This window comes from Buteo buteo, chromosome 8 (assembly GCF_964188355.1).
Source record: "Buteo buteo chromosome 8, bButBut1.hap1.1, whole genome shotgun sequence".
In the NCBI taxonomy this organism is placed as follows: Eukaryota; Metazoa; Chordata; class Aves; order Accipitriformes; family Accipitridae; genus Buteo; species Buteo buteo.
The window spans coordinates 47184107-47210159 of record NC_134178.1 but is presented as its reverse complement, the minus strand read 5'-3'; the positions used below and the strand labels follow the sequence as shown (position 1 = coordinate 47210159).

The window sequence follows — 26053 nt, the reverse complement described above, 5'->3', positions numbered from 1 at the left end:
GTCTACACTTGTGTTAACTGAAGGAAACATACCCGGTAATTCCTTTCAGTGATTATGACCTTGGTCATTAATAGAAAAGTTTCTTTCTGTTACCATTTTTATTGGAAGCTTATTTCAGGGTCTTATTTTTCTGATAGTTAGAAGCCTCCTTGTGACATCCAGTCTTACATGTCTTCACAGCAACTTTATACTTTTCTTCACATTATACAGTCCTTGTTCCGGTTAGTGTTAACCTGTCTGAAAATACTTAGAAACAGAAGGGGTTTTGTTAGACTGACATTTTTTGTTAGTCTCTTCATCACCCTTTGACCGTAAGATGGACTCTGTATTTCCCTGATCATCCTTGAAGCCCTTCTTTGTATTGTTCCAACTCTAGTACATCATTTTGGTTATACGTGAGTAAAATTGTTTACTGTAAAAAATACTCTGTAGAGTTATCTTAATAATACTCTATCTGTACTGCAAATTCTCAACTGATACAGCCTAGAATTGCATTTGCCTTTTTTTAATATTGATGTCGTTCCTGTTCATTGATTGAAGCATGACAAGATCTAGGCATTTTTCTTCCTTTTCTTTAGTAATGTATTTCATCCAGACACTTTACCCTTATCCTCAAATTATCTCCTTCCTCCTTGGTACTGTTGATGCATCCTAACCTTGCATCACCAGCCCAGCTTACTCTTCCCACTGTCTTAAGGCAGCACCATATGCTTGTTTCAGTAGACTGTCTTGACCACTTTATCTTCCAAAAAGTACAGTAGTACCACAGCCCTGTGCCAGTACAGGTGAGGTACCCATTCGCATTCTCTCCCATCCCTCTAACTATGACTTTCTCTGCTTCACCTCTGTTGCTCAGAAGATGGTCTGTAACAAATATTTTCCATGTTTCCTTTCCCATCCTTTAAAAGGGGCTGTACTGCCTCCTTTGTTGCTTACTCTGCATCAGTGTGCGTGCCTGGAATCCTGCAAAGGCTCCTGTGTAGTCCAGGTTATCCAGCACAGAGCTTGCTAATGGGTCTTCTTAGCGACATCCACTACAACTGCTTCCTAAGAGATCTCCCACTAGACAGCTCTGTATTGCCTGGTCTTGAAAACTCTTTTAGAAGGTTTTTTACAGACCACAAGGAAGGACTTTTCTTGCTGACTTCCTACTCTATATACTTCATATTCATGTGCATGGGGAGGGATTCCCCATGCTGCCATGGGGATGAATCCTGTCAGGTGTCAAGAAGATCAGGGCGCTCTTTAGCTGCAGGAAGGACAGATGGGAGGGAGACCCTGTGGGTACCCCTACACTGCACAATAAGCAAGCAAACTCAAGCACTTAACCTCTGTCTGTGGCTCAGGTGCTGGTTCAGTCTCTAGCTTTGGTTTGGCCCACTTCGAGGGAAATATGATATAGAGGGAATTAATCCTATGCAGTGTGGGTGCAAGTCAGTCTGTGCTACTTGACGCCAGACCCAGGAATCAGTCCCTGAGCAGCTTTTACTTAGTGCTGTAGACAATATTTGTGCTGATTGCTTCAAAAATGAGATGAGCCTCTAACCACATCCTTAGTTGTTTGCTCCAGGAGATGAAAGCCCAAGTGTCTCCATGGTATTTCTGTCTTAGGTGAGTCTGTGTGAAAGCAGTCCCTACACGCTTCTCAGCTGTGGGGTCCTGCCACATGAGTCTTCCATCTACTCTCGCTGCACTACCCATGGGTGGTAACCATGCAGCCTGCTTCAGAGCCATGCTGCAAGAACATCCTTAAGCGTGTCAGTTCCCTATGCTACATTTCTTTGCAAATGCAAAGTGGTAGGACTGAGGAGCATCAGAAGAGAAGAGAGAACCCTCTCTTCTAGCCTACTAATCTCTCACTATACCTATGATATAAGCTGGAGATTTCCTTATGGAACAGTGGGCTATTTATTGGCTGCTCCCGCCATGTATGTCCATTTTTCAGGAAGGTAAGTATCTCCTGTATATAGACAGACCCTGAGAACAACAAAGCTTCACTCTGTGCTCCAACCAGATTGGAGCCCTGCCCCATATCTACTTCTCTTCTTCCTTCCTTGCAAGCTGGAAAACAATGGGCTCTGCCCACCTCTTAATTTTTGCTCATCCCAGTAAGGAGAACTGAATCAACATCAGATTTTTCTTGCAAAAGAAGCAAGAAGTAATCCTTTAGCCAGAAGGTACCACTAGAGCTGACAACAGGAGCCCCTGGAAGGAAGTGCTGCTTGGGGAGCAGTATGTCTTGAAGCACCTACTTGGCAAACACAGAAACAGCTGTGAACCAGTATCCTCAGACCCCGTTTTCATTTCTGTGAAGAAATATACTTCATTCTACTCTCAGAATGTATAGTAGGGAACTGAGGAAATTGATACTAGTATGATGCTTCTCATGCAGCACAGGATTTTCTTCTTGTGTTCTCAGGCACTCTAACTATTGACTGCAAAATTTCACAGTTTATTAGGGCTCATGTGAGCTTCTATTTTTTTCAGATTCTAGACACCAATACCTGTTACATCTTCCTGTCCAAAGGTGTGTACTAAGCAGTGTCATTGCAACTTCATATGCAATATGATTTTTAGTTACAGAGTTGTAAAGTTTGTTCTCAAGCACACAAGGCTGAGTCTTGTCCCCAGCCCATTCTGTTGCATACCTCCAGTCCACAAGGGTTGTTTTTTGTCCATCTTCTCAGGCTTTTCTGATGGGGAAGCCAATTCTGAAAGAACCTTCACAAGCAACAGAAACCATGCAGAAGGCCCAGAAACTCATGTGAAGTCAAAAAAAGAGCACCAAGAATTCAGCAATATAAGGTCACACTGGGAAAACTAAACCTAAAGTAAATATAATTCAGTATTTCTTCATAAATCTTGATGTAATTCCTAGTCCTCCAGACCCACTTGACGACCTGCTGTCAGCTGCTCTTGCTTCAAACTTTCAGTTCCCCCTCTTTGCTCTGTTACAGATTTTTGCTGTCATGACCAATTCCTTGTGGAGAAGAGAGCATCTACTTCTAAGGCCAACAGTGGAAATACAGTGTGGAAAGCTGTCCTGGGAAAGCACCACTTCTGAAAAGGCAGGGATGGACCTGGCTTATAAGTGGGCAGGGAAAGAAGTGAAGAACAGAGAGAGATTGACTGAGGAGGGGTAGGTGGGTTCCTCAGAGAAGAAGGGTTTCATCCATCTGAGGAAGGAGCAGAACTTCTGGATATGTAGACCAAGATGTTTGTGCTTACTGGAGATAGTGCTGTTTTTTCTTCTGCTATCCGAGCATAGATGGTGTCCCAGAATGCCCCTCTATCCAGATAAAGGATACCAACAGTAATGATGGGCTGTGCAATGGTAACCAATGGGTTACTTTTCCATATAGGAACATTCTGTGTCCAAGTCTAGTGAAAAGATATCCTTAAGGTCCTGCGCAAACTTTACTAGGTAGATACGGCTGGATGACAGATGTGGTGTCATGTTGCTTTTTCCACAGCAGTCTGACCCAAGCTTACACTGCTGCAAGGTTATACTAGGCCTTGAACAGGCAGACAAAGCCCAGTGAGAAGGGGAGGAGGTTGCAGAGCTTGTTGGTGTACTAAGGACCTAACAGCTTGGACGTCACTGAACTTGGGATTGTGGATAAACACCAGATAGATGCCATCAGACAAAAAGAGTATGTGTGTCAGTGTCATAAAGAGGATTGTGTATTTAGACTGGTGTAAACAGGTAGCACTCCGCAACTTGTTCCAGTTGCCAAGAATTAGTCAAGTAGCTACCATTTGATTAAATTCATCATTCTAGAGTGAATGAGAGACTAGGCAGAACTACCAGCTATGGTCATACATAACCTGAAACAAAAAGAAACTTAGCAGAGGAAACAGGAAGTCCTGTAATTAGCATCCTAAGGAAGATGGTCTTTCAAGAGCTTCTGCCTATACAGTTCTCAAGTTTTGACTGAATAAGGAAACCCTGAGCAGTGCTTGCCTCAAAGACAGAGCGGGTGTCATTTTTCTACTCACAGAATTACCACTAGTGATAAATGCCATCTGTTGATTTTATAGTGAGAGTACAATTTCTCCCAAGGAGATGGATGAGCTACAAAGTTAGGGATTTTCTTTGCCTTTTTCTCTTCCAAAGTGATTCATAAAATGACCAAAGTTTTGTACTTTCACATTGCTTTGTCAGGTGAGAAATAACCATTTTGTGTACTGCTCTACCCTTACCGCCAATGTAGGTCTCATAGTAAAACAAGGCAATACTGATGATGACATCAGAAGCGCAATCATCCTTCATATAAGGTCACAGGCACAATTTTCAAATTTTATTGGAGGTTTTGGTTCTTTCAGATTTGAGATGAATCTGTTGATAATGTCTAAAAAGGTGAACAATATTTCTATTGGCTCCTTAATGTAGTTCATGCTAGCATGTGAATCTATATATTTCCTCCTTTGTAGTCATTTGTGAGACAGAGAAGCCCATGCAGAGTTTGGTCTAGGCAGCGCCTAACAGACAGTGAAGTTTCATCTGTCTGCAATCAGGATGGCAACAAAAGGACATCTTTCTACCCCAGTGTTGTGGCTGCTTCTCCTCTCCATTCAGGTCTCCCTGGGTAAGTACATACTTTATTTCACATAAGGCAGTGAGATAGGAAAAGAATGTAAATTCAGTATAAATACGTTGTTATTCCATCAACCTGTAAGGCAAAGTGTGAAGAGGGTGTTTAAGTACATTTCTGCCTTTGATTCCATCTCCTTGGTGATCCTGAGAGAAAGAAGGGTAAGCCATTTGTAATAGTTTTGTATTTTACTCAGACATCAGTGACTGGCCATTCTTACAGGAATTCGAGTCCAAGTTCAGTAAACAGCCAAGCTGTAATGGAAACCAGCTGGGTATTCTTACTACTGTCTTGCCTCCCCTGTTGAGCTCTGTGTAGACAGAATGAATAACTCCACATCTTTGTTCAACACCAGTTAAAATGATGTTGCTGTGCTCTGTGTGTCTAGTGGAGTTCGGCCGAGTATCATACTGTCCCCCCAGTTGTTGCTGTATATCTGAATCTTATCGCTATTTGCCTCTCTGCTCTTTAGAGCTATGTGTACATGTTGGAAGCTGATGATGAGAGATACATTTTGGAATCCTCATTTTTGTCTCTATACACATGGAGGTGGCACTGTGGCATTCTGGTGGTGGTCGCATCCCCATATGATGAGAACAAGACTTCATGGTTGATACTTCGATGTAGCATGGCCCTAGTCTTAAAGGTTCTCACCAGTTGTGTGGATGCAGTCACACTTCAAGTGGGCAGGAAGAGGAGGCACAGGCCTTTCTGTGCAAAGGATTGTGAAGGACAATCTTAAGCATTTGTATTTAGACATCTTTGTAGCAATGTTTGAGTGTCAACTGAGCAGTACCGTAGAAATGAGAGTGAGTTTTCTGCCAACTTCTTTTTAATAACAGGGAATAGTAATAGAGTGACTGACTGGCAGATGTAGAGAAGAGTAGCTTTACCTTGCCACCATCATCAGCACCTATGACCCCCACCTCTGTTCCACGCTACTGCAGCCACTGGCTCTTCCCCAGGGAGGGTGCACCACGCGGGCAGTGCAGGAGGCACAGCCCTCCGGGAGTGAGCGGGCAACCTGCAACTGAGGCAGCATGTGTGTGCTGAATACCTCCACTTAGGGTCTGGGTACAGGGATTCATGGCTCATTCTCATCCTTGGCCTATAAGGGGAACCAGGTCTTCAGCAAGAGCAAGCCAAAATCTGATGCCTTCTTATCCAAGCGCAACCTCACTCTGTGACTAGTACTGCTGAATTCAGTGAAGGCACTTGTGGGACATGCTAAGGAGTGTGAGGAATACAAAAGTGGTGCCTGTACGTATCATAAAAAATTCACATAAGATTGATTACAGCAAATTACAGTTTTGATCAGGGAATATTTAAATCTGTTGATTGGGTTATGCCTACCTTTGCCTCCAGCCTTGCATGCTGTCACATGTTGAAAACATCAGATGTTGGTTTATTTAAAAATTCAAGTGCAGAGATGTCAATCACTCAAGTGAGGAGCTGCTTGTTTTGCTCCTGCATATGGCTAATGGAAATAGGTTATCTGGTTCCTTTAATAATGTATTATGAATTTAACTTTTCTTAGAAATTATTTCTCTTTTAAATGTACATCTTTTTAAGGTAAGAAAACTCTTTTTTGGACTATGTTCTTCAAATAAACTGTGGGTTGTCCTCCAGAACATCTTTCAGAAGAGTCTTAAAAGACTTATTGCAGAAAGATTATACTCCTTCTGAGGCAACGTGTTGCAAGTACAAAGGGATTTATTTTGTAGTTATCAGAGGCTTATGCTATGTATGTGAGAGACTTTCTTACTCAGGAAATTTGAGGAGACAGACAGGGAAGTTTGCAGAAAAAATAGGGTTTGGAAGTTACTAGTTGTCATTCATTTGAATAATCTCCCTTAGACTTCTTGAGTTTCAGAATCTAAATGATAGGCAGGAAATTGTGAGGAAGTCCAGCACTGTTAGCAAAGAGGTAAAACTTTTGCCTATGTATAAGAGGTGATCATGTGTCAAATCTATATTGTCTGTGTCTGATGAAGCAGGGAAGAATCAGGCTACAGAACACATGGAGGTGGAGGCAAACTTGCCTTTCAGTTAGCTGCTGCTAGCAGTTTACTCTGGAATGAGAAACGAAACAACGGTTGGTTACTGAAGGAAGTGGCTGCATTAGCATCAGTTCTTGGGCTAAGACTGACATACTTACACGGAATAGATAGAGGAATTAGATTCATTTTCAAATGCAAAGAAAAATGATATATTCTTGTTTCACAATCTCAAATGACAGCAAGCAGTATGATATGTAGGAACGCCTTCCTCTTTTGAGGAAGAGAGGGAAGGCAATATTTTCCACACCAGATTGTTTTGAAAACTCTTACTGGAAAACCCAAGGCTCTTAGTGCAAATTCATTATCTTTTGTTGCTTATCAAATACCATCATTGATAGGCGGTGATCTCTGAGAGGTGTCTTTCTGGACTATTTGCAAGATGTGCACAGCTGCACTGTTTTCTGTTCACATCACTGCCCAGTGCTGGGTCATAATGAGTACTGCAGGTGTCTCTTGGTACCTGGTTCAGGTTCTGATACCCTTCTTGCTTCCAGTGCAGTCTTACTAAGAATTGTTGTCTGTCTTAGCTAACTGTGTCACCTTTGGAGAGGTGACTCATGAGTCATGAGCTGTAGAGTTGGTATGAGGGTACAGCAAGGGCCAGCTGCTCCAGCTGTGATAACACGGCTGGCAGGGCAGGGGCCTCACCAGCCAGGGTCAGCCCTGCCGTACCCAAGAGAGGCAAGCAGGGCAGACATAGGGGTGGTAGTTGGGTTCAACTCTTGTTGCCAGCTTGCTTCAGATGATCAGGCAAGTTCATGGTGATGAGTCAGGTCCAAGGTCAAGCTGAGAAGTCAGTCTGTGGCTCAGAGAGCAGACCGACAGGGCCCATGGCCAGGCATGGCTGTGCCTGAATTGAACACAGGTGCACCTACAACATAGCTCAGGCAGGGACAGAAGGTCCAGGCCTGTGCTTAAATGGAGGCCTTGGCCCATGGGAAGAGTGTGTGGGTGGAGACCCCAGGTGGGGAAGGTCAAGGCCATTAAGGATTATTAGTGCACTCCGGGCACTGACAATTGGATCAAACCTGTCCTATAGATGTTTGCTTTAATTTTCCATTGTGTGTCAGGTTTGAAGGAGTGCTAATTTGGGACCAAAGTTACTAGGCTTCTTACATGACTGTCCTGTAAACCTTCTCTAGTTATATGGTCAATCTGAATGATCCTCCAAGCCCCAAAAGAAGTTGCCAGCCCTCTTCAGTTCCATAACGTGATTAAATCTTAATTCGTGCACCTATGAGAAAAAAAAAAAAGAATTAGTTACCTAGCTAACAGTGAGAGTGCTCATCCTTCCTCCTCCATCACGATGTGGGTGTCCTCTCTATCACACCGGGAAGCACAAAAGCCTCAGCAGTCCAGCTGCTGTTGCATCTGCTTCAAAGGCTTTTGGGGTAAGCTGATGTTTTATACCTTCCAGCTTGGAAGTTTGGTCTATATTATTTCCATAAGTTAGCAGATTCTGCCAGACAAAGATGATGGCTGTAGGAACCAGCAATCTGCAGGTGACAATGGCTGCATAATGGCCCTGTAGCTCTTTCTGGGCACCTGTCCCGCCTACGTGGTGCTCTTGCTTTGACCTAATGGCGCTGCTCCCAGCGTACATCAGGCCTTAGCACAAGCTGTGTTAGCCAGAATCTGAGCAGGAGCTGAGTCAACAGTCACAGGTCTGGGAGAGAATCGGAAGGTTAAAAGTGAGAAAACTCATGGGTTGAGATAAAGACAGTTTAATAAGTAAAGCAAAAGCCACGCACGCAAGCAGAGCAAAACAAGGAATTCACTCACCACTTCCCATCGGCAGGCAGGTGTTCAGCCATCTCCAGGAAAGCAGGGCTTCATCATGCATAACAGTTACTTGGGAAGACGAATGTCATAACTCCAAATGTCTCCCATTCCTCCTTCTTCCCCCAGCTTTTATTGCTGACTACAATGTCATATGGTCTGGAATATCCCTTTGGCCAGTTGGGGTCAGCTGTCCTGGCTGTGTCCCCTCCCAACTTCTTGTGCACCCCCAGCTTCCTCGCTGGTGGGGTGGGGTGAGAAGCAGAAGAGGCTTACTCTGTGTAAGCACTGCTCAGTAATAAATAAAACATCCCTGTGTTATCAACACTGTTTTCATGACAAATCCAAAACACAGCCCCATTCTAGCTACTATGAAGAAATTTAACTCTATCCCAGCCAAAACCAGTGCAGCACCAAAGACACGTGCTTCTGTGACCTGTAGTCCAGCTCCAGTTGCTGGCACTTAGACCTCCATACACACACATGCACAGAGTGTATGTATGCACAGAGTCACCTCACCCAGGAAAACAGTTAGAAATAGATTTTAATGAGAAGACACAATGGACAGTGTTGATTAGGTGCAGGGCATAGCCAGAGGAGCATACTGACGAGCAGCCTGCTTACCCACCACTGGCTGCTTTTCATAGAATCACAGAATGGTTGAGGTTGGAAGGGAGCGCTGGAGGTCATCTGGTCCAACCCACCTGCTTGAGCCGGGCCACGTAGAGCCGGTTGCCAGGACCATGTCTAGATGGCTTTTGAATATCTCCAAGGAAGCCAACTCCACAGCCTTCCTGGGTAGTGTGTTCCAGTGCTCAGTCATCCTCCTGGGAAAAAAGTGTTTCCAGATATTCAGATGGAAAATCCTGTGTTTCAGTTTGTGCCCATTGCGTCTGGTCCTTTTATCCAGTTACCCTTCTATTTTCCCACGCTTACTCCTACCAAAACATCCTTGATCCCTCCCTTTCCCCACCTTTAAGTCCTCTCCTAAACATCCCATAATAAGCCTTGTGCAATTCCAAGATGCTTTTCTTGCATTCCATAGAGTGTCCCATACTATTTAGGCAGTCTCTAAGGTGACAGGGAAAGCCCTCATGTTGATTCATCTGATGGGTTTCACACCTTGACAGTGAGGGCTGATTGCTCTGCTGGGAGAGCCCTAGAAGGGGTCAAGGCAGGGCCCTGATGATTATTGGGATTTCCTCACCTGCCATTGTTTCTCTGTTCTCCTTTGCACTTGGAGACAAGCCTTCTATCACCCTAACAAATGAATGCCATCCATATTGTTGTTTAATTACAGTAGTGACTGTTTTTGATGGAATTTGACAGGTTTGGGGGTTTTTTTGTTTCAATGTTTTCACAAACATCTACAGAAAATCATTGTCTGTTTCAATTCAGAATATTAACTCAACATGTTCTATGATTCTGTGATTCTGTGCATACTTTTTACTCAAGCAGATATGAATCTTTCTGTAAGTAAAGAATCTTTTTTATGAAAAGATGTTCCAAAACTCTTGCCTTAAAATTCCTGACTGGGAAAAAAAACCTTAAAACAATTCCTGAACAAGTCCACTTTTTTTCTTTGTGTGTCATTACATCTTCGGTCACATGCTTCAGTTTTTCCAATGTTTACTGTGTCTGTGTAAGACACAGACTCAGACCCATTCCCCTGTGTTTCTTGGATCCTAGCAGGCCTTTGTGTAGCTTGGCTTCCTAAGAACTGCACCTGTGTTCCACCATCATCCCTGCATTTGAATGTAACAAAATTCTCCCTGTGTTTTCTAGCCTTTAAGTCCCTGTGCTAAGCTACTGTATAATTTTTGGTGCATCTATAGTAGCCGTCCAACACTGTAAGGCAAGAAACCAACATGTGCATCTTCCCTCTTCTGTCAGGCTCTTTATCAAGTGCTCTGTGATGACTGTAGTGTTATTTTGTGAGTCCACAGTTAAAAGGGCTGGGAAATGTGTACCCATATCAAAGGAAAGAGGCAGACCTGGGAGAAGAGCAGGAAAAGAGGGTTCTTTGGGCATCAGCTTCACCCTCACCCCAAGAGATGGTGGGGCATGAGGAACAACGTGAAGACCTACCTGTCTGTCTTGCTTATGCTGCTGCATCTCCTGAGATAGCTTGCCACCCCTCATGAATAATTCTCTTCTCTTCGGGTACCCCTGACTAGGGTACCCCATGGCTAGGGCAAGAGAAGAGGGAAAGAAGAGTATTGGGACACTGAGTTGCAAGTAATAGTTTGTCTGAGAGGAAGAAGTTGAGGCAGACAAGGGAAGTTGCTTCTTCACATAGTACTGAACACGGAAATGAAGAAAGTGGTGCTCAGTGAACGTTTTCAGCTGGATATCATCATAGCAGAACAACAAAGAGAAAGGAAGAGTTTCTGTTGAAATCTTTGTGAATCACACAGCAGGGACATTACTCAGCTTTTCCCACCCCTGATAGGTCAGAAGAAGAGAAAGCTCGCCTGTCATTAGAAATAACTTACATTTTAGCAGTGCTGTTAGCTCAAACTTGTAAATACAGACACAACACCCTGCAAAAAACCTTGAAGTTGAACTATTTAGAAAGGTGAACTGAATAAGTCTGATTTAAGAGTAATAACAATCTCGTTAACCATCTGCAATAGATAGTCGTGATTAGGCACTGTCCTTTCCATAACCTTGCTCTGTGTATGAAGGTGCTGATGAATTGAGGCTGGCAAATGGAACTAGACCCTGCTCTGGGAGAGTGGAAGTAAAACATCAGGAGCAGTGGGGAACTGTGTGTGATGGTGACTGGACCATAAAAGATGCTGAGGTTGTTTGCAAGCAGCTACGATGCGGATTTGCTCTTCAGGCCCTTAATCGAGCTCCTTTTGGAGAAGGATCTGGACCAACGTGGTTGTATCGACTTGATTGCCGTGGTGATGAATCCGCTCTCTGGAATTGCTCACATGCAGGATGGGGTGTTTTTACTTGCCCTCATTACTTTGATACTGGAGTGGTCTGCTCAGGTAAGAAGTCACCCAACCTTGTATAATAGAAAAATGCTACGAGGCTGAGGTCAAACTTTGTCCTAGCTGGAAAAAGCCACGTACTGCACAGAGGTAACACTTTCTCCATAGCCTCTGCTCAGCCAAAGCAAGTTGCACAAGCATTAAGTCTTCTGCTTACTAGAAGTGTATGTCTCCTTTGCCTGGGCACAGCAGTGACATAATGGAAGTAGACATAGTAAATGACATAGAAGAGTGTGCTGGTTTTGGCTGGGATAGAGTTAATTTTCTTCTTTCTCATTTGAATAATGAAGCCTCGAGGACAGACACTAGTAAATGGCTACTTATTTATTTGTTTGTTTGGGGATTGCTACTTCTCAAGCATTTGGAAAATGTTCAAAACTTCCCTCCTGTAGCTTCCTAAGGATTTAGTATTTTCACATACTAAGAAATAAGCATTCCCACACAGCATTTTCTGTCTTGGTGGTGGCATACAGGAATTGTCACAATGTTTATTTAAAAGTGTCAGTGGTCGTCAGAAAAGTGACATGTGTGCTGCCCATGAAGGTATGGGAGTTATTAAATTAGGTCAGTACAACCAACCCTTGATGCTGGATTTCTTGGATTTTTTTTCCAGGTTTCTCTAGGCTGCGTCTGACTGGAGGGGACACTGCCTGCTCAGGACATCTGAAAGTACAGCAAGAAGAAACTTGGGCTACAGTCTGTTTTTCACATATTGATTTCAAAACTGCCTCTGTTATATGTAATGAGTTAAAATGTGGCCAGCCTGTGGGTATCTTGAGAGGAACTCACTTTGGAGACGGACATGAACTGATCTGGCAAGAAGAGTTTCACTGTGTAGGGAATGAGACTCGCCTTGCAGAGTGTCGCAGGATGCTGCACCATAATAAGACATGCTCTTATGATGCCACTGTTGTATGTTCAGGTGAGACTTTGGACTGATGGATGTAATTTACATATGTCCTATATGTTTTCTTCCTGTCAACCCACCGTTCAGAGCCTCTGCATATTTCTGTGGTTCTCAGGGTTCTTGGGTGCTTCCCTAATCATGCCCTGAGCCATCCAGGGAAGGCCAGGAAGTAATAAAGTGCAGCCCCACAATCTCTCATTCACTCGAGAGTGTGCATTTAACATGGGCTGTTCTAACCACTTCACTTCTGCACCAGGGATGCAGATCTCAAAAGGGCTGTAATTTCTTTTATGCTACTAGAGGTATGCACTCAATAGTGCTGAGAATTCCTTCCATGTCTTTCTCATATACATAAAAGGAGAGATGGCCAGAGCAGACAAGCAGCAACATGGAGAAATGAATTTATTTTCTGTGCTGCCAGTGTGTATGTTAATCGCTGGCACTTCAGTTAATTATAAAACTGGGAGAGGTACCATACCTCCAAAAGGTCAAAGGAGGCACAAGTTACAAATTGAAGTTATCTAAAAAAGAAAAAAGAAAAAGTTGTCAAGAGGCCTGGATGACTTTAGTTGTGACTGCCAGGTAACATTATTTAAAAACTCCGTACAGTCATGGCTGCTGGGGGCTCTAAATACATCTAACTTACTGCCACCAACTACAAAAGTGATGATTAGACCTAGCAAACACAGGGCACAAATCAAAAGGGGTAAACTGAACATGGGGCAGAGCTACTGTCAACACCCTGTCACAAAACAAGCCTGGAAAGGACTGCAGTTCATGCCCATTTCCCAGTCAAAGGGCTGCAGTCTGTTTCAAGACTGCCTTGGGCACTGTCCCACTGGCCATGGCAATCTGGAGTGCTGGCTGGGCAGCTGTGACAGCCAAACAGCGCAGTTAAGGTATCAGTAACTGACAGGTCTTGGGTCCTTCCTCCATCTTGCTAGAGTCACAGCTCAGAGCGGAAATCCAGGTCTCATTAGGGGGAGTATGATGCAAGGACCAGGCAAGGGTAAGAAGTAACAGTGTGAGGAGACAGAGGGACTGCATGGGGCTGGCAGTAGGACACCATGGTCCTACCCATGCTGCACTTAAATTATTGTGAATATGCTGATGGGCATGGCCTGTTGTGTTCAGAGCCTTATGCTGTGGCATAGGTGAAAGTTGAGAATTGTACGCCGCAGTTGCTGCTTACTGGGTAATGTGAGATGACTAACTACTGGGAGAGGGAGTGCTACTGGTAGCTCCTACTCTGAGCTTCTCACGTGCTCCAAATGCAAGGCAATGCTGGAACTGCCTCTGCAAGAAAAGATGTTGCAAGGTAGCAGCAACAACCATTATGGGGGAGGAGAGAGCAGAGAAAAGGAGGAGAGACTGAACTTAAAGAGTCAAAGACTGTTAGTGATGTAGTGCAGGCTACAACATGGACAATAAAGACCTTTTTTATTTTCAGAGCTGGCTTATGAGCATACTGGTCTAACATGCTTCCCAGTAACCTGAGACACAGCAAGTATTAGTTCCTTGCAGTTAGATCTCTCTTAAAATTTTCAGTGCAATGACACACAAAAAAATATAACTGCTAAGTTCCTTTATTCTTCCTGCAGGCTATGGTGGGTACAGGCTGGCAGATGGCAGCACCAGATGTTCAGGGAGAGTAGAGCTTCTTCATGGAGGCACGTGGGGAACCCTGTGTGACTACCTGTGGGATTTACCAGCTGCTGACGCCCTCTGCCAGCAGCTGGACTGTGGAATTGCCCTAATGATACCAGATGGACAGTCCTTCGGGAAAGGAAATGGATCTGTCTGGAATGGCACATTCAGCTGCAAGAAGAATGGCTCACGCCTGAGAGACTGCCTTGTGAGTGTGCGAGGTCATGATGAATGCCCTGCTGGAAAAGTTGCTCGTGTGGTATGTTCAGGTGAGCAGCGGAAAGGTCTAAGAGGAGAACTGAAAAACTCCTTTGAGGACTTCACCTGTATCACAAGGCTATTCTTTGTGAAATGCTCCTAGTGTCAGGGAACAGCAAGAACAGGGCTGCTCCACAAGGTAGGATGAGCTGGGGGCAGCGAGTGAGGACAACACAGTCAGTGTGTCCTTACCCACCAAGGCACAACCCAAAGCATCTGCAGAGAGGACGGAGGAAGGTACAGATAACAAGGTCTATGCACAGTCCTAGACAAGGCAAAGTAATCAATCAGATGTAGGGTGCAACTGGAGAGCACAGTCAGGAGTAGCAGGAGACAAGACTGGAGGCAGTTACACCAGCCACATGGTTGAGGCAAGGACTGAAGGCCTGGTCCAGGTTTAAGTGAGGCCTTGGACAATTAGCCCAAGCGTACATAGCTGGAGGCCCTAGGTGAGGTGACTGGTCAGAACAATTAAGGTCTATTGGTTCACCCAGAGCCCTGAAACCTAGTGCCCTGGGTTTAAAAATGGCAAAGGGGACCAGATCCTGACTTCTAGTCATTCTTCTTAGTAAAATAGGGTGGGCTGAAGTCTAGTTATGAGTATGGAAGTTCCCGTGGCCCAGTGGAGTAATTTTTACTACTGAATGCTAAGGAAAACTCATTCCCATTTCCCAGTCACTTTCAGGTCATGCCCATGAGCAGTTATGAACATGACATCTTGGTACTCACTTTCTCTTATATTCAGGGTGCCCAGGTGTCAGGTTGGTGAACGGCACCACATGCTCTGGCAGAGTGGAGGTCCGCCATGGAGGCACGTGGGGAAGACTCTGCCGCTCCCACTGGAATTTGCAAGCTGCCAGCGTTCTCTGTCATCAGCTGAACTGTGGCTATGCAATGTCAATCCAGACAGGAGACCATTTCGTGGATGGGGATGGGCCCATATGGAGAGATGTTTTTCACTGTGAAGGGACAGAGTCCTGCCTATGGGATTGTGCTCAAGTGACTTTGGGCAATCCAGCCTGTTCAGCCAGAGAAGCAGCCACTGTTATTTGCTCAGGTAAGTCAGGAGCGGCTTTTTATGGGTAGTGCAACTTCAGACCAAAGCAGCGTTGGTGATCTCACACTGCTAAGCAAGTCTGTTATGTCAGCCTGTCTTTAATGCCCTTTCCTTTCCTTTTGCCCATCCCTCCAACCTTGGTTTCAGCATAGAAACTTCATTTAGTAGAGGGATTCACATTGTTTAGATGTGCCTGACTCCTCACAGGATCTAGTGTTTGAGCTGGGGAAGCTTTTCTCGCTTCCCATTGCAGACCCCTGTGTGCATGAAAGCAAACAAAGCCTTAGCAGTGGCTGCCTCTTTAACCAGTGGTGAGAATTATTTTTTTACCAACATAGAAATTTGTCTTCCATCTCTCTTCTGCATGTTATTTCTACTGCAGTAGATGTTATTCAATACATTTTCCAACCCTCTTGAGCCCAGGTCTTGCTGAACCACTCAGACTCTCGGGTGGTGAGAGCCGCTGTGATGGGCGAGTTGAGATCTCACTCCATGGCGTGTGGAGGAGAGTCCTGGATGATGACTGGAACATTAAGGATGCTCATGTGGTATGCAGACAGCTCCAGTGTGGAATTGCTGAGAAAGCCTATTACCTTCCAAGGTCTGAGCGAGGCGTGGGTCCTGTTGGCTTAAGAAGTGTCCAGTGTGCTGGACATGAGACTCAGCTGATGCTCTGTAACACCTCCTGTTCTCAGACAGTGCCAACAGGAGTTGCTGAAGACATTGGTGTGTTTTGCTCAGGTGAGTTACTATGTGAAAGGTACAGAATGCTTCCTAGGGTTGACTCTAGCCCACCTTGTGCTGTGGTCTCACCAGATCTATAGGCATGGGTCTGAGCTTGTGATACCCACCTGCTTGCATACTCTAAGGGACAAATGATAGTTGAGGAAGCAAGTGGAATTTACATAATGCTTTCTTCATCTGAATTTCTTCAAGAATTTCTCTCACAGAATCAAAAAGAAATAATACACATTCTGACTGTCACTTGGGAATTAAATAGGTTTTATTTTGTGACACTTCTGTATTTAAGATAAGTGCAGCCTTTCAAAGTAAATGAGAACTGTTTCTACTCTTGTCTTATTTTGTAACCCATCTGTAACAGAAACTGTCTCTGTCTAACTAAATGAGTTTAGATAGAAAACAGCTTCTCCAGCATTCTAAGATAAGGTGATCTCTGTATATAATTAGCATGACTAGACACTCCTCCTTGTTTGCAACATTTCACAGGAATTATTCAAATGTTTACCTGATGCAGGAGTAGGCCTTTCCCTTTATGCGGTTTTAGCATCACAGGAGTTCTGCCCAAGAAACCATAACAGAAGAACTGGGATATAACAAGAAGATGGTGCCTTAAAAGTGTTTTAAACATACAGCCATTATGCTGACCCTGTGCATTATCATTATATTGCTTGTTGATGGTTGGGTTTTCTTCCTGCAGGTAGCAGACAGATCAGGCTGGTGAATGGAACAAACCGATGTGCTGGGAGAGTAGAGCTTTATCATGACGGCATCTGGGGCACCGTCTGTGATGATAACTGGGATCTATCAGATGCTAATGTTGTTTGCAAACAGCTGGGATGTGGACATGCCATCAAGGAATTTGTCTCTGCTCATTATGGTGAAGGCTCAGGACATATCTGGCTGGATGATGTGAACTGCACTGGGGCTGAATCTGATCTCTGGGCATGTCCCTCTAGGGCATGGGGCCAGCACAACTGCCAACACAAAGAGGATGCAGGAGTCCTGTGCTCAGGTGTGTTCAGAAAAGCCTTTTCTGAGCCTGTGGGTTGAAAGGGGAGGGTTACGTGAGGGGAAGCAGAGAGTAGTGGAGGCTTGCTTGGACAGCCTCTTGCTCTCTGGCTACAAGCATAGCTGGTCAGCGTATCCCCTTGGTCCCACCAAGATGGAAAGGGTCTGCAGAAGTCCTAATTTTGCATTAACACACACACACAAAGAAGTGTGTGGTGGGGTGGTATATTTGGGGGGTAAATTGGAGGGTTTCCATAAAGATTTCCACAGCAAGGGGCTGTGGGTATTCCTTGTGCAGGAGGAGGTCATCAACTGCCATGTGCCCGTTACAGTCAGTTATAGCTGGCTCTGAGACCAATGGAAAGAACACACTGTGCACCAAAGAATCAATTAATCAGAAGAGCACACGGTAGCTCTGCTCATGCATATTTGAGACAGAGTGGCAGCTGCAAGGAGAGGAGAAATGAAGAAGTAGAAAAAGACACTGCTGGGGACATGGCTGGAGACACGGTTTCCATGCTAGAGGAGGTATCCCTCTGAGAGGGCTGTGGCCTGTGGATAAGCCACACTGGAACAGATACACTGCTGAAGGGACTGCAGACTGTGGAGGACCCACAATGGAGCAGGTACAAGCCATGAAGGGACTGGTCAGCCACGTTGGACCAAGTACAAACCCTGAAAGGACTGCAGCCTTTGGAGACCCCGTAATGGAGTAAATACAACCCCTGAAGGGACTGAAGCCTGGAGTAGAGGAAAATGAATAAGAAGCAAGGAGCAGCAGAAAAAAACCACAACCGCCTGCACTGCCACCCTCACTGAAGGAATTGGGAGGGAAAACAAAGGAATTTAGGACTAACGGAGTGGATCAAAGGCTTTTTCCCTAAATGTTTGTTCAATTTTTAATGTTTTCTTTTATTTCCTCATTACCCAAAGCAATAATTAAGATTATGTTAAGTGCAAAAAATAAAATTAAGTTAAATTTCCCAAGTGGGAACAGTTTTGTCCATGATAGCAGACAGTAAATGTGGGAGAAGCTCTGGCAACACTAGTACCTGGCATGCCCTGGGACTGGAATAGTTGTAGTGACTTCAAAGCTCCAGAGAAGCCTTGATTCTGATATTGGAAATTTGTCTTGTTGTGGTGTCATGTAAATGGCACATTCATTGTCGGGGGGGGGGGGGGGGGGGGGGGCAGAGCAGGGAAGGGTACAACCTATGTGTAAACAGGTGGGAAATGGAGAGTGTCACAGACCCTGTTGGAGGGGAAGGTGATTGGGAAGAACTCCAGTGGCCTGGAGCCTGGATATTTTTTGTGCAAGAATATCAGCCCAGGACATGCAAAGGGGTTATGTTGCCTGTGAAACCCCAAGAGAGTGGTGTGTTGCTTTGCTGTGGGGTACACCAGACCGTACCATGTCCTCACAGCAGGGCTTCAGGAGGCAGTGGGACAGCTTAGCAGAGCTGAGGAATCTGGTTGATGGTTTCTGTCAGAGTAATGGTCTGGTAAAGTGTTGTTAACTAGTGCTCAGCACAAAAGAGAGGATTCTGGCCAGAAGTTAGCCACTAGTAGCACTGAAATGGCCAAATTGCAAGCTTCAGGGCTGCTCTTGGGAGCACCTACAGCTTAGATTGACTGACCTGGAGGGGGACCCTGACACCTTGGGAGGGAAAACTAGGGGCTCATGATGGATTAAAAAATTAGTCCTTTCAGGCAGCCTGAGTTACAGTAATTAAGGAGCCCTACAGAAGAGGGTACGCTGCTCCCCAGACTGTGACCACTCAATGGGTCTTTACTCTGAGTGTAAATGAATGGAGAAATGTGGAGAAACTTACAGTCATTGCTCCAGGGAGAGGCCTCTACAGTGGCTATGGCATTGCTGGGACACCAGAGCAGAAGAGAGACAGCTGAAAGCTTGAGAAAGTAGAATTTTGGGGAGTTCAGGGCATAAGCCATTTGTAAAGACTGTACTGCACAATGTAGGAGGGCTTTGGTATCAGTTTATGGAGAGATATGTTGAGTAGTGCCTAATCGTGCTGATCCTACAACCAGAATACCCCTTTGAAAGAACTGGGAAGAAGGGGATAATGAACTGCAGTTTCCTGGACTGCCGGAGTGTGGCAAAGGGAGAGGGACACTGAAAAGCATGTGGTAACTAATGTTAGGGCTTGAAATCTCCAATGGCTGGGCACAGTTACTAATGCTCCTCCGGTGCCACCTGGTGGGATGCCCTGTTGATCAAGGAGTGACCTACGTATACCATTCTGGAGTGAGGATCCCAGAAAAGGAGTGCAAGCTTAGCAGCGTGAATGAGGTTAATACCAAGGATCCAGCAGTATGGTCAACCTCAGGAAACACATGAAGAGAGAATGAGAATTCTGCACGTCCCCCTTCTACACACTGAGACTTAAGGATGTATCTGAAAGAAAAGGGAGACAACATGAGAGACTGGGAGGAAAAGCCCTTCACAGACCTAGCATTGTGAGCACAGGAGAGAGTTGAGAGCTTATTTAAACGATTCCCTTCTGCTACCCCTGCTTCTGGACCACATACTGCTCTAACAACTGATTTGAACTTACTGTGTCGGGGGGTTCTCCCCTGGCCTGGCAGTGGATGAAGTTAACCAAAGTCATTAGACTGTCCAGATAAGGCAGCCAGGCACCCTTGCCTCAACAATGGTGTGTGCTAGTTGCTACCTAACGATAGCGGAACTCAGTGCACCTTATTGTCCTCTCTCTGTAGCAGTGATAAACAAATAGTTCTTGGAGTGACTGGAGGAGAAACGTGCCCAGCTCTCGAAGAAGGGAACCAAAACTTGAATAGATGTGTTTGGTACACCTTACTTGCTGCCACTGGCCCTACTGCCCCTGTCATTCTTGACACTGACTTTCTTGACCACTGGAGGTGGATGGATGGGACAGAAAGGCTTTGGGTTTTTTGGAATAGGCAGCATGACTTGCATAGGTGAGAACCAGCTATGGGACTCCCCAGGACTCTCTAATCACCCAAACATTGCTGAATTTGCTTAAATAGACCCAGGTGTCAGTCCCTTGGCAATCCAAATAATTTGCTGAAAGTGGTATCAAACTGACCAATGGACCACCGATAAAATCCCCAAAATAATTGTTTCCCTGGAAGAACAAGGGGTGGTCTTAAACACATGGTCACCTCACAACAGTTCTGTTTGACCGGTATGGAGGTCTGCTGGAGAATGATGGTTTGCAGTAGACTTCAGAGCTCTGAATGAAGTCACACCCCTGTTAGCTGTTACAGTTCCAGACACATTGCAGCTCTTGTATGAGCTAGAAGCTAAAGAATATACCTGGTATGCTATAACTGATACTACAAAGGCTTTTTTTTTTTTTTCAACCCCACTGGTCAAAGAAGCAAGACCTCAGTTTGCCTTCACCTGGCATGGTGTGCAGTACATCTGGAACCAGCTGTCCCAAGGGTGGAAACACAGACCTTGCTATCTGCCATGGCATCATCCACCAAAATTTAAAGCAACGGAATTCCAAAGAACTTTCTTCTACCTTGATGATGTATTGGTTGGAGGAACAACTCCAGAAGTACTAAGTAAAGGGCTATAGGTAATCATTACCTTTCTCAGTGCTGGATTTGCCATTAAGCACTCCAAAGTAAAAAGGCGCCCTCAAGATATACAGGTTTTAGGCATGCAAAATGGATGCAGGTATGTGACAGCTGACCAAATTGCTTGGATAAGCACCCTGGACCTCCACACAATAAACAAGAACCTGGGCTTTCTTGGGCATTACTGGATTTTGACGTATGCACATCCCTGGTGACAGCCAATTGACCAAACCCACATATCATGTGACCTGAAATAAGCCTCAATTTGAGTGGGAAGAGGAACACTGGCAAGCTTTGGAGCTGATCAGCAGGAGATAGTCCATGCCATGGCATTAGGACCAATATTGGTAGGTAGCAATGTAAAAAAACTTGTTATACACACATGCAGGAAAGAAAAGCATCATATGGAGTTTGTGGTACTGAGCATCTCAGGAGATGAGAGACACTGTTGGCACTCTGGTGTCAGAGCCACAGAGGAGCAGAAAACAACTACTCCCCTGTAGAGCAGTAAGTTATAGCTGCATATGCAGAGGGAGTATGAGTGCCACTGAAGTGAGTGCAGAGTAGTCACTGTGGTTATGCCCTAGACTAGCTGTCCTGAATTTTAGGTTCAAGGATTCAAAACCACTGAGGGAAGAAAAACTGCAACTACACGGCAAAAAATGGCTACTGGTCCTTTGCCAATCTGCACATACTGGTTCAAGCTCCAGACCAGGATTAGTTGCATTTACTAAGTCAATGGCCAGCAATCAATAGTATGAAGATGACCAAATGCCTTTGGCTGTCAAAGCCCTAGCATATGATGAATTAAGTACTGAAAATAAACAACAGAGTTTGTTTACTGATGGATCCTGTAAAAAGCACAGCAGGAAACAGGAGGTGGAAATCCTTGGAACCCCTCTACAGGAGAAGCTGCCATCTGGAAGGAGACTTGAAGAAGTTTGAAAGGCCTTGAAAATAGCTTTGGAACATACTCAGGAGCATGAACAGACCCATGTGTACAGATTCCTGGATGGTGAATAATGTGGCAAGGAAATGGCTTGAAGAATGAAATTGTGGTAACTGGCAGCAGTGAGGAAAACCATTTTGAGCTGAAGAAGTATGGAAAGTAATACAACAGCTGCTTGAAGAAAGACCTGCTTAGTATGTCATGCTAATAATGCACATATCCCAAATTCAAAGGCAACTCAGGAAGAGAAACACAGCAACCAAGCTGACTAGCTGGCTCAACTTGACAGTAGGGATTTGGAAAGGGAGCTTAAAGGAAAACTATTTTTTAGATAGTGAGCCTAGGAAACTGCTGAGAACGCTGCGAGGGATCTAGCACAGAGAAGGCTGTGTAGGCTTGTCTTGGGAAGACATAATGCAAGCATTTAGGCAGTGTGATGTCTGTGGAATAACACAACATAGAGCGTGAGTGATGAAACAGTATGCACAGTGAGAGAAATGAATGTTTGGAGATGCCTGGCAAGTGGATTATATAGACCAACACCTTCCTCCCCAGCAACACTGGCAGATGCTATGTTCTCATAGTGGTAGAGCATCACTAAGGTGGCTAGAAGATTTCTCCACTCAGACAGCAAACGCAGGTAGCACCCTAGAAGGTGTAAACAAAGATATCTGTTGGCACCATGGAATGACACTTAGGCAGGAACCAGACAATGTAAGTCATTACAAAAATACAACCATTCAAGAATGAGTAGAGTGGGTACATCGCCAGGCAGCTGGAAAAGTAGAGCTGTGCAATGGTTTACTTAAACCCATGCAGCCCAAAAGAAAACCTGAGCTCATCTGGGTGATAAAGTACCAGCCAGGCCTGAGGATGCTTGGATTGAGAAGCCTGCAACAGTTGAAATCCCTAAGAAAGTGGTCTCTATTGTTTGAAGAGCAGGGTTTACTTACTGGTTGGTCTTTGGAAAAAGAACAATTAAATGTATGCCTTTACATAAAGTAAATAGAAGAGAGTAGTCTTACTTCACTTCATAAACTATGTTCTTGTTCATGTGTTTTGAAGGGACAAGGTCTGAGTCTTGTAATTAATATATGTTGAGATTGGTATGATGTTAACTCCTATAGTGTGGTTCCCAGAATGAGAGATAGTGTTTTATTGACTATATGTGCACATTGTTACAATGTCAATGCCTATTGTCTGGGACTAAGGGTAGACTTTATAAAGTATGTATTTTATGACTATGATGATGGTAAAATAGAGTTTATAATGGGTGTATGTTCAAACACTTCTTAAAGAGGTGTTTCACAGAGGTGAGGGGTGAAATGTATTGGCTACAACTGGCAGTCATCAGAGGCTGCAGGGGTGCCCTGTGCTTCTGCAGGAGAGCCATTCCAGCTGGCTCTGAAATTATCGTAAACAAGTCATTGCACACCAAAACTTCAACAAATCAAAGGAGCACATGGTACCTACACTTCAACATACCAAAGAAATATGCCTGTAACTGGAGGGGGTGGCCATCACTGTTGTTTGTTGATGTAGATGCTGAACCAGAGAGGATCACTGTATGATTTTTGGTTTTAAGTGTTTGTCACTTTTAGGGTGCGTTTCCTCTGGCACTTTCTCATTCAGAGTGATGAACAGGATTGTTAGCAGATTCTGGATTTTGCTCATCACAGCCAAGTTCCTAGCAGAATCAGGCCCCTCTAATTCTACTTTTATGTCTTCACGTCTAGAGTTCCTGTCTCTGAGGCTGGTGGATGGCAATGGCTGTGCTGGGCGGCTAGAAGTTTTCTACAATGGGACATGGGGGAGCATTTGCTCCAATCGTATGTCTCAACGCACTGCAATAACTGTATGCAAGCACCTGAACTGCGGAGACAGTGGGGAAATCGCAGAAGACTTCAAATATGGCAGAGGTTTGGGGCCCATGTGGCTGGACCACATTGAGTGTACTGAGCAACATACCTCTCTCTGGCAATGTCAGTCAGACCCCTGGAATCCTCAGTCGTGTGATAACCGAGCAGAAGAGACCCATATTTCTTGCACTGGTAATTAGAAATGCATCTCTACAGGACTGCCCAGACATATACATAAACCTATGCATGCGTATATGGACATTGTAGTAATTACCTCATGTTCGTTTGTTACCTGGTATATATTATTTCTAGTTTCATGCAAACAGCACAAACATTTTTCTTTGTCTATATCCCTGATGTAGATGAGTGAATTAAAATTACATGACTGTCACCAAGTGCAGTTACCCAGTGGAAATCCCAAGGAAGTCCCTGATAGGATGCTGCTATTTCATATTTTTAAAGCAAAAATCTATGCTATACAGTCAGTCTGTGAGAACTGAGTTAGGATCAGGCTTCTCAAGAAGTCTAGAGGCATGTATGTTTCTACATGTATGGAGGCATATCAGAACATATGTACTGTGCATTCACGTAGCCATGGACAAGTGTATGAATTAGTTCAGTTCTGAAGGTCCATTTCTACTGCCTGCTCTTATGACAGTATTTCATATCTGTGGGTTCCCACTATAATATAAATGAATTCTAGATGACATTCAGATCTCCTGAAAGGCATTGCAGCTGCCTCACACAAGAAGAAAGAAAGCACAATCATCAGGAAGTTTTTTTAATTCACAGCAATAGCCAAACAGTGATCCACCAAGTACTAAATAGGCCATATATATATTATAGGGAAAAATTAACGTGATGATTGATTTTCAGGCATTTCATACTCCCTGACTCTTTTCAGAGAATAATAAAATTATTTACCTCAGTATTTAAATTCTGCAGGAAGAAAACAGGCAACGTCTCCAGCCCCATTTGCTGAGTGTCCAAATTCTACGAGTTGTTCAGGTACCTCTATCTCTTTGTTTCTCTTTATTGGTCCCTAAAGACCTTCCTGCTGTTTCAGCAATACAGAAGGTTTCTGTGTTTTGCAGACAAGGAGAAGTTACGAGTCATAGGAGGAGAGGACGGATGCTCAGGCAGAGTGGAGATTTGGCACCAAGGTTCTTGGGGAACAGTCTGTGATGATTCCTGGGACGTGGCAGATGCTAATGTTGTATGCAGGCAGCTGGGTTGTGGATCTGCTGTGTCTGCTCTGAGTGAAGCTGCCTTTGGGGAAGGGACTGGTCCCATCTGGTTGGAGAAGGTGCACTGTAAAGGAACAGAGCTGTCTCTTTGGGACTGTCCTGCCAAGCCCTTGTTCGGCAAAAACTGTGATCATAAGGAAGATGCTGCTGTGAATTGCTCCGGTTAGTGACTGGTCCTTTGGTTCATGACACAGATCTGGGAAGGAGGTGGATAGAGGAACATTATGTCAGCTGTACATCCCAGTGACTAGCCCCTTCGTAATTTTGACTGCAGGAACCTCACAAATTATGTGAAGATATTCTCCCTATTTTTCACACTTGCCTCTTCCTTAACCTGGACTCGCCTTCCTTTTGCAGGTATGACAGAAACAACAGCATCACCCACTAGAGCAGGTAAAACATTACTTCTTCCCCCGTTCTCTCTCCCATCAAATGAGGATTTAATGTCCCTGATACTGCATAGCAGGTAAATCACCAGTACATTCCAGCTCACCAGAAAGCATCTCCTGCAGCCTTTTGTAAAGGACAGCCGAGTGGCGCTATCCCAGCTGCTGAATTCTGGCTGCTTAAGCATGACCCACAGCTGGGCAGCAGATGACCTGCCTTACCCTGCTAGCATGGGCACAGCAGGAGGCTACAGAGGAGCAGCCCTTTGGGTCCCCTGGTTCTCTACATGTTGCTTCTTCATTTCCATTCAGATCTTCCCCGCCGCCCTGCCACAGAGAGTATGAGAATTTCAACGCCTGTCATTTTCTGCATTATTCTGGGGGCCTTTCTCTGCCTGGTCCTTGCCGTTTTTGCCAGACAGATCCGAAGTGCCAGGGCACAGCAGAGAGGTAGGTCCCTCAGAACTGGTAGGAAATGCCTCCTTGACATGGCTGGTGAGTGTTTAGTTGGCTGGGGAGGCTGGGGGGATGGGTGACTGAGATGAATGGCATCTGCTGCCACACTGAGATTTTCACTTACCATCTGGCAATAAGACACCCCAGCAGTTCTTATTCTCAGTCAGCACTCTCTCGGTGACTTTCTGGGTACCAACCAGGCCATGTAGACCCCTTTAGGTCACTTCTCCATTTCATGATCCCAGCCTGAGTATGAGCAGAGACTGTGTGAGTGATTGTTGCCTTTTACTTTCAGGCTCCAGACTGTCCTATGACCCCTTCTCTGAGGCTGTCTATGAAGAGATCGACTATAACGTGATGAGAGAAAAGCAGGGCATGACTGGCCTCTCAGGTCTGTGTGTCTTGATCTTGTCAAGACGAAATTCCTCTTGGTGGCCCAGATCCCAGTTTGATACTTTGCAGCTCCCAAATCTACTGGGAACTGGAAAATTCCTAGATTTGAGGAGAGGGA

General features: G+C 44.8%; 1 protein-coding gene across 1 annotated transcript in view; it reads left to right on the top strand.

Annotated features, from left to right (window-relative positions):
- Nucleotides 1–4519: 4519 nt before the first annotated feature.
- Nucleotides 4520–26053, top strand: part of LOC142034084 (antigen WC1.1-like) — a 28738-nt gene continuing 7204 nt past the window's right edge. The window contains exons 1-13 of the mRNA XM_075034795.1: nt 4520–4589; nt 11122–11436; nt 12053–12361; nt 13948–14262; nt 14997–15308; nt 15732–16049; nt 16747–17061; nt 23331–23645; nt 24399–24461; nt 24548–24862; nt 25058–25093; nt 25399–25536; nt 25838–25933. Coding sequence (XP_074890896.1) covers nt 4520–4589; nt 11122–11436; nt 12053–12361; nt 13948–14262; nt 14997–15308; nt 15732–16049; nt 16747–17061; nt 23331–23645; nt 24399–24461; nt 24548–24862; nt 25058–25093; nt 25399–25536; nt 25838–25933 — 2917 coding nt within the window. The remainder of the gene's footprint in view (nt 4590–11121; nt 11437–12052; nt 12362–13947; nt 14263–14996; nt 15309–15731; nt 16050–16746; nt 17062–23330; nt 23646–24398; nt 24462–24547; nt 24863–25057; nt 25094–25398; nt 25537–25837; nt 25934–26053) is intronic.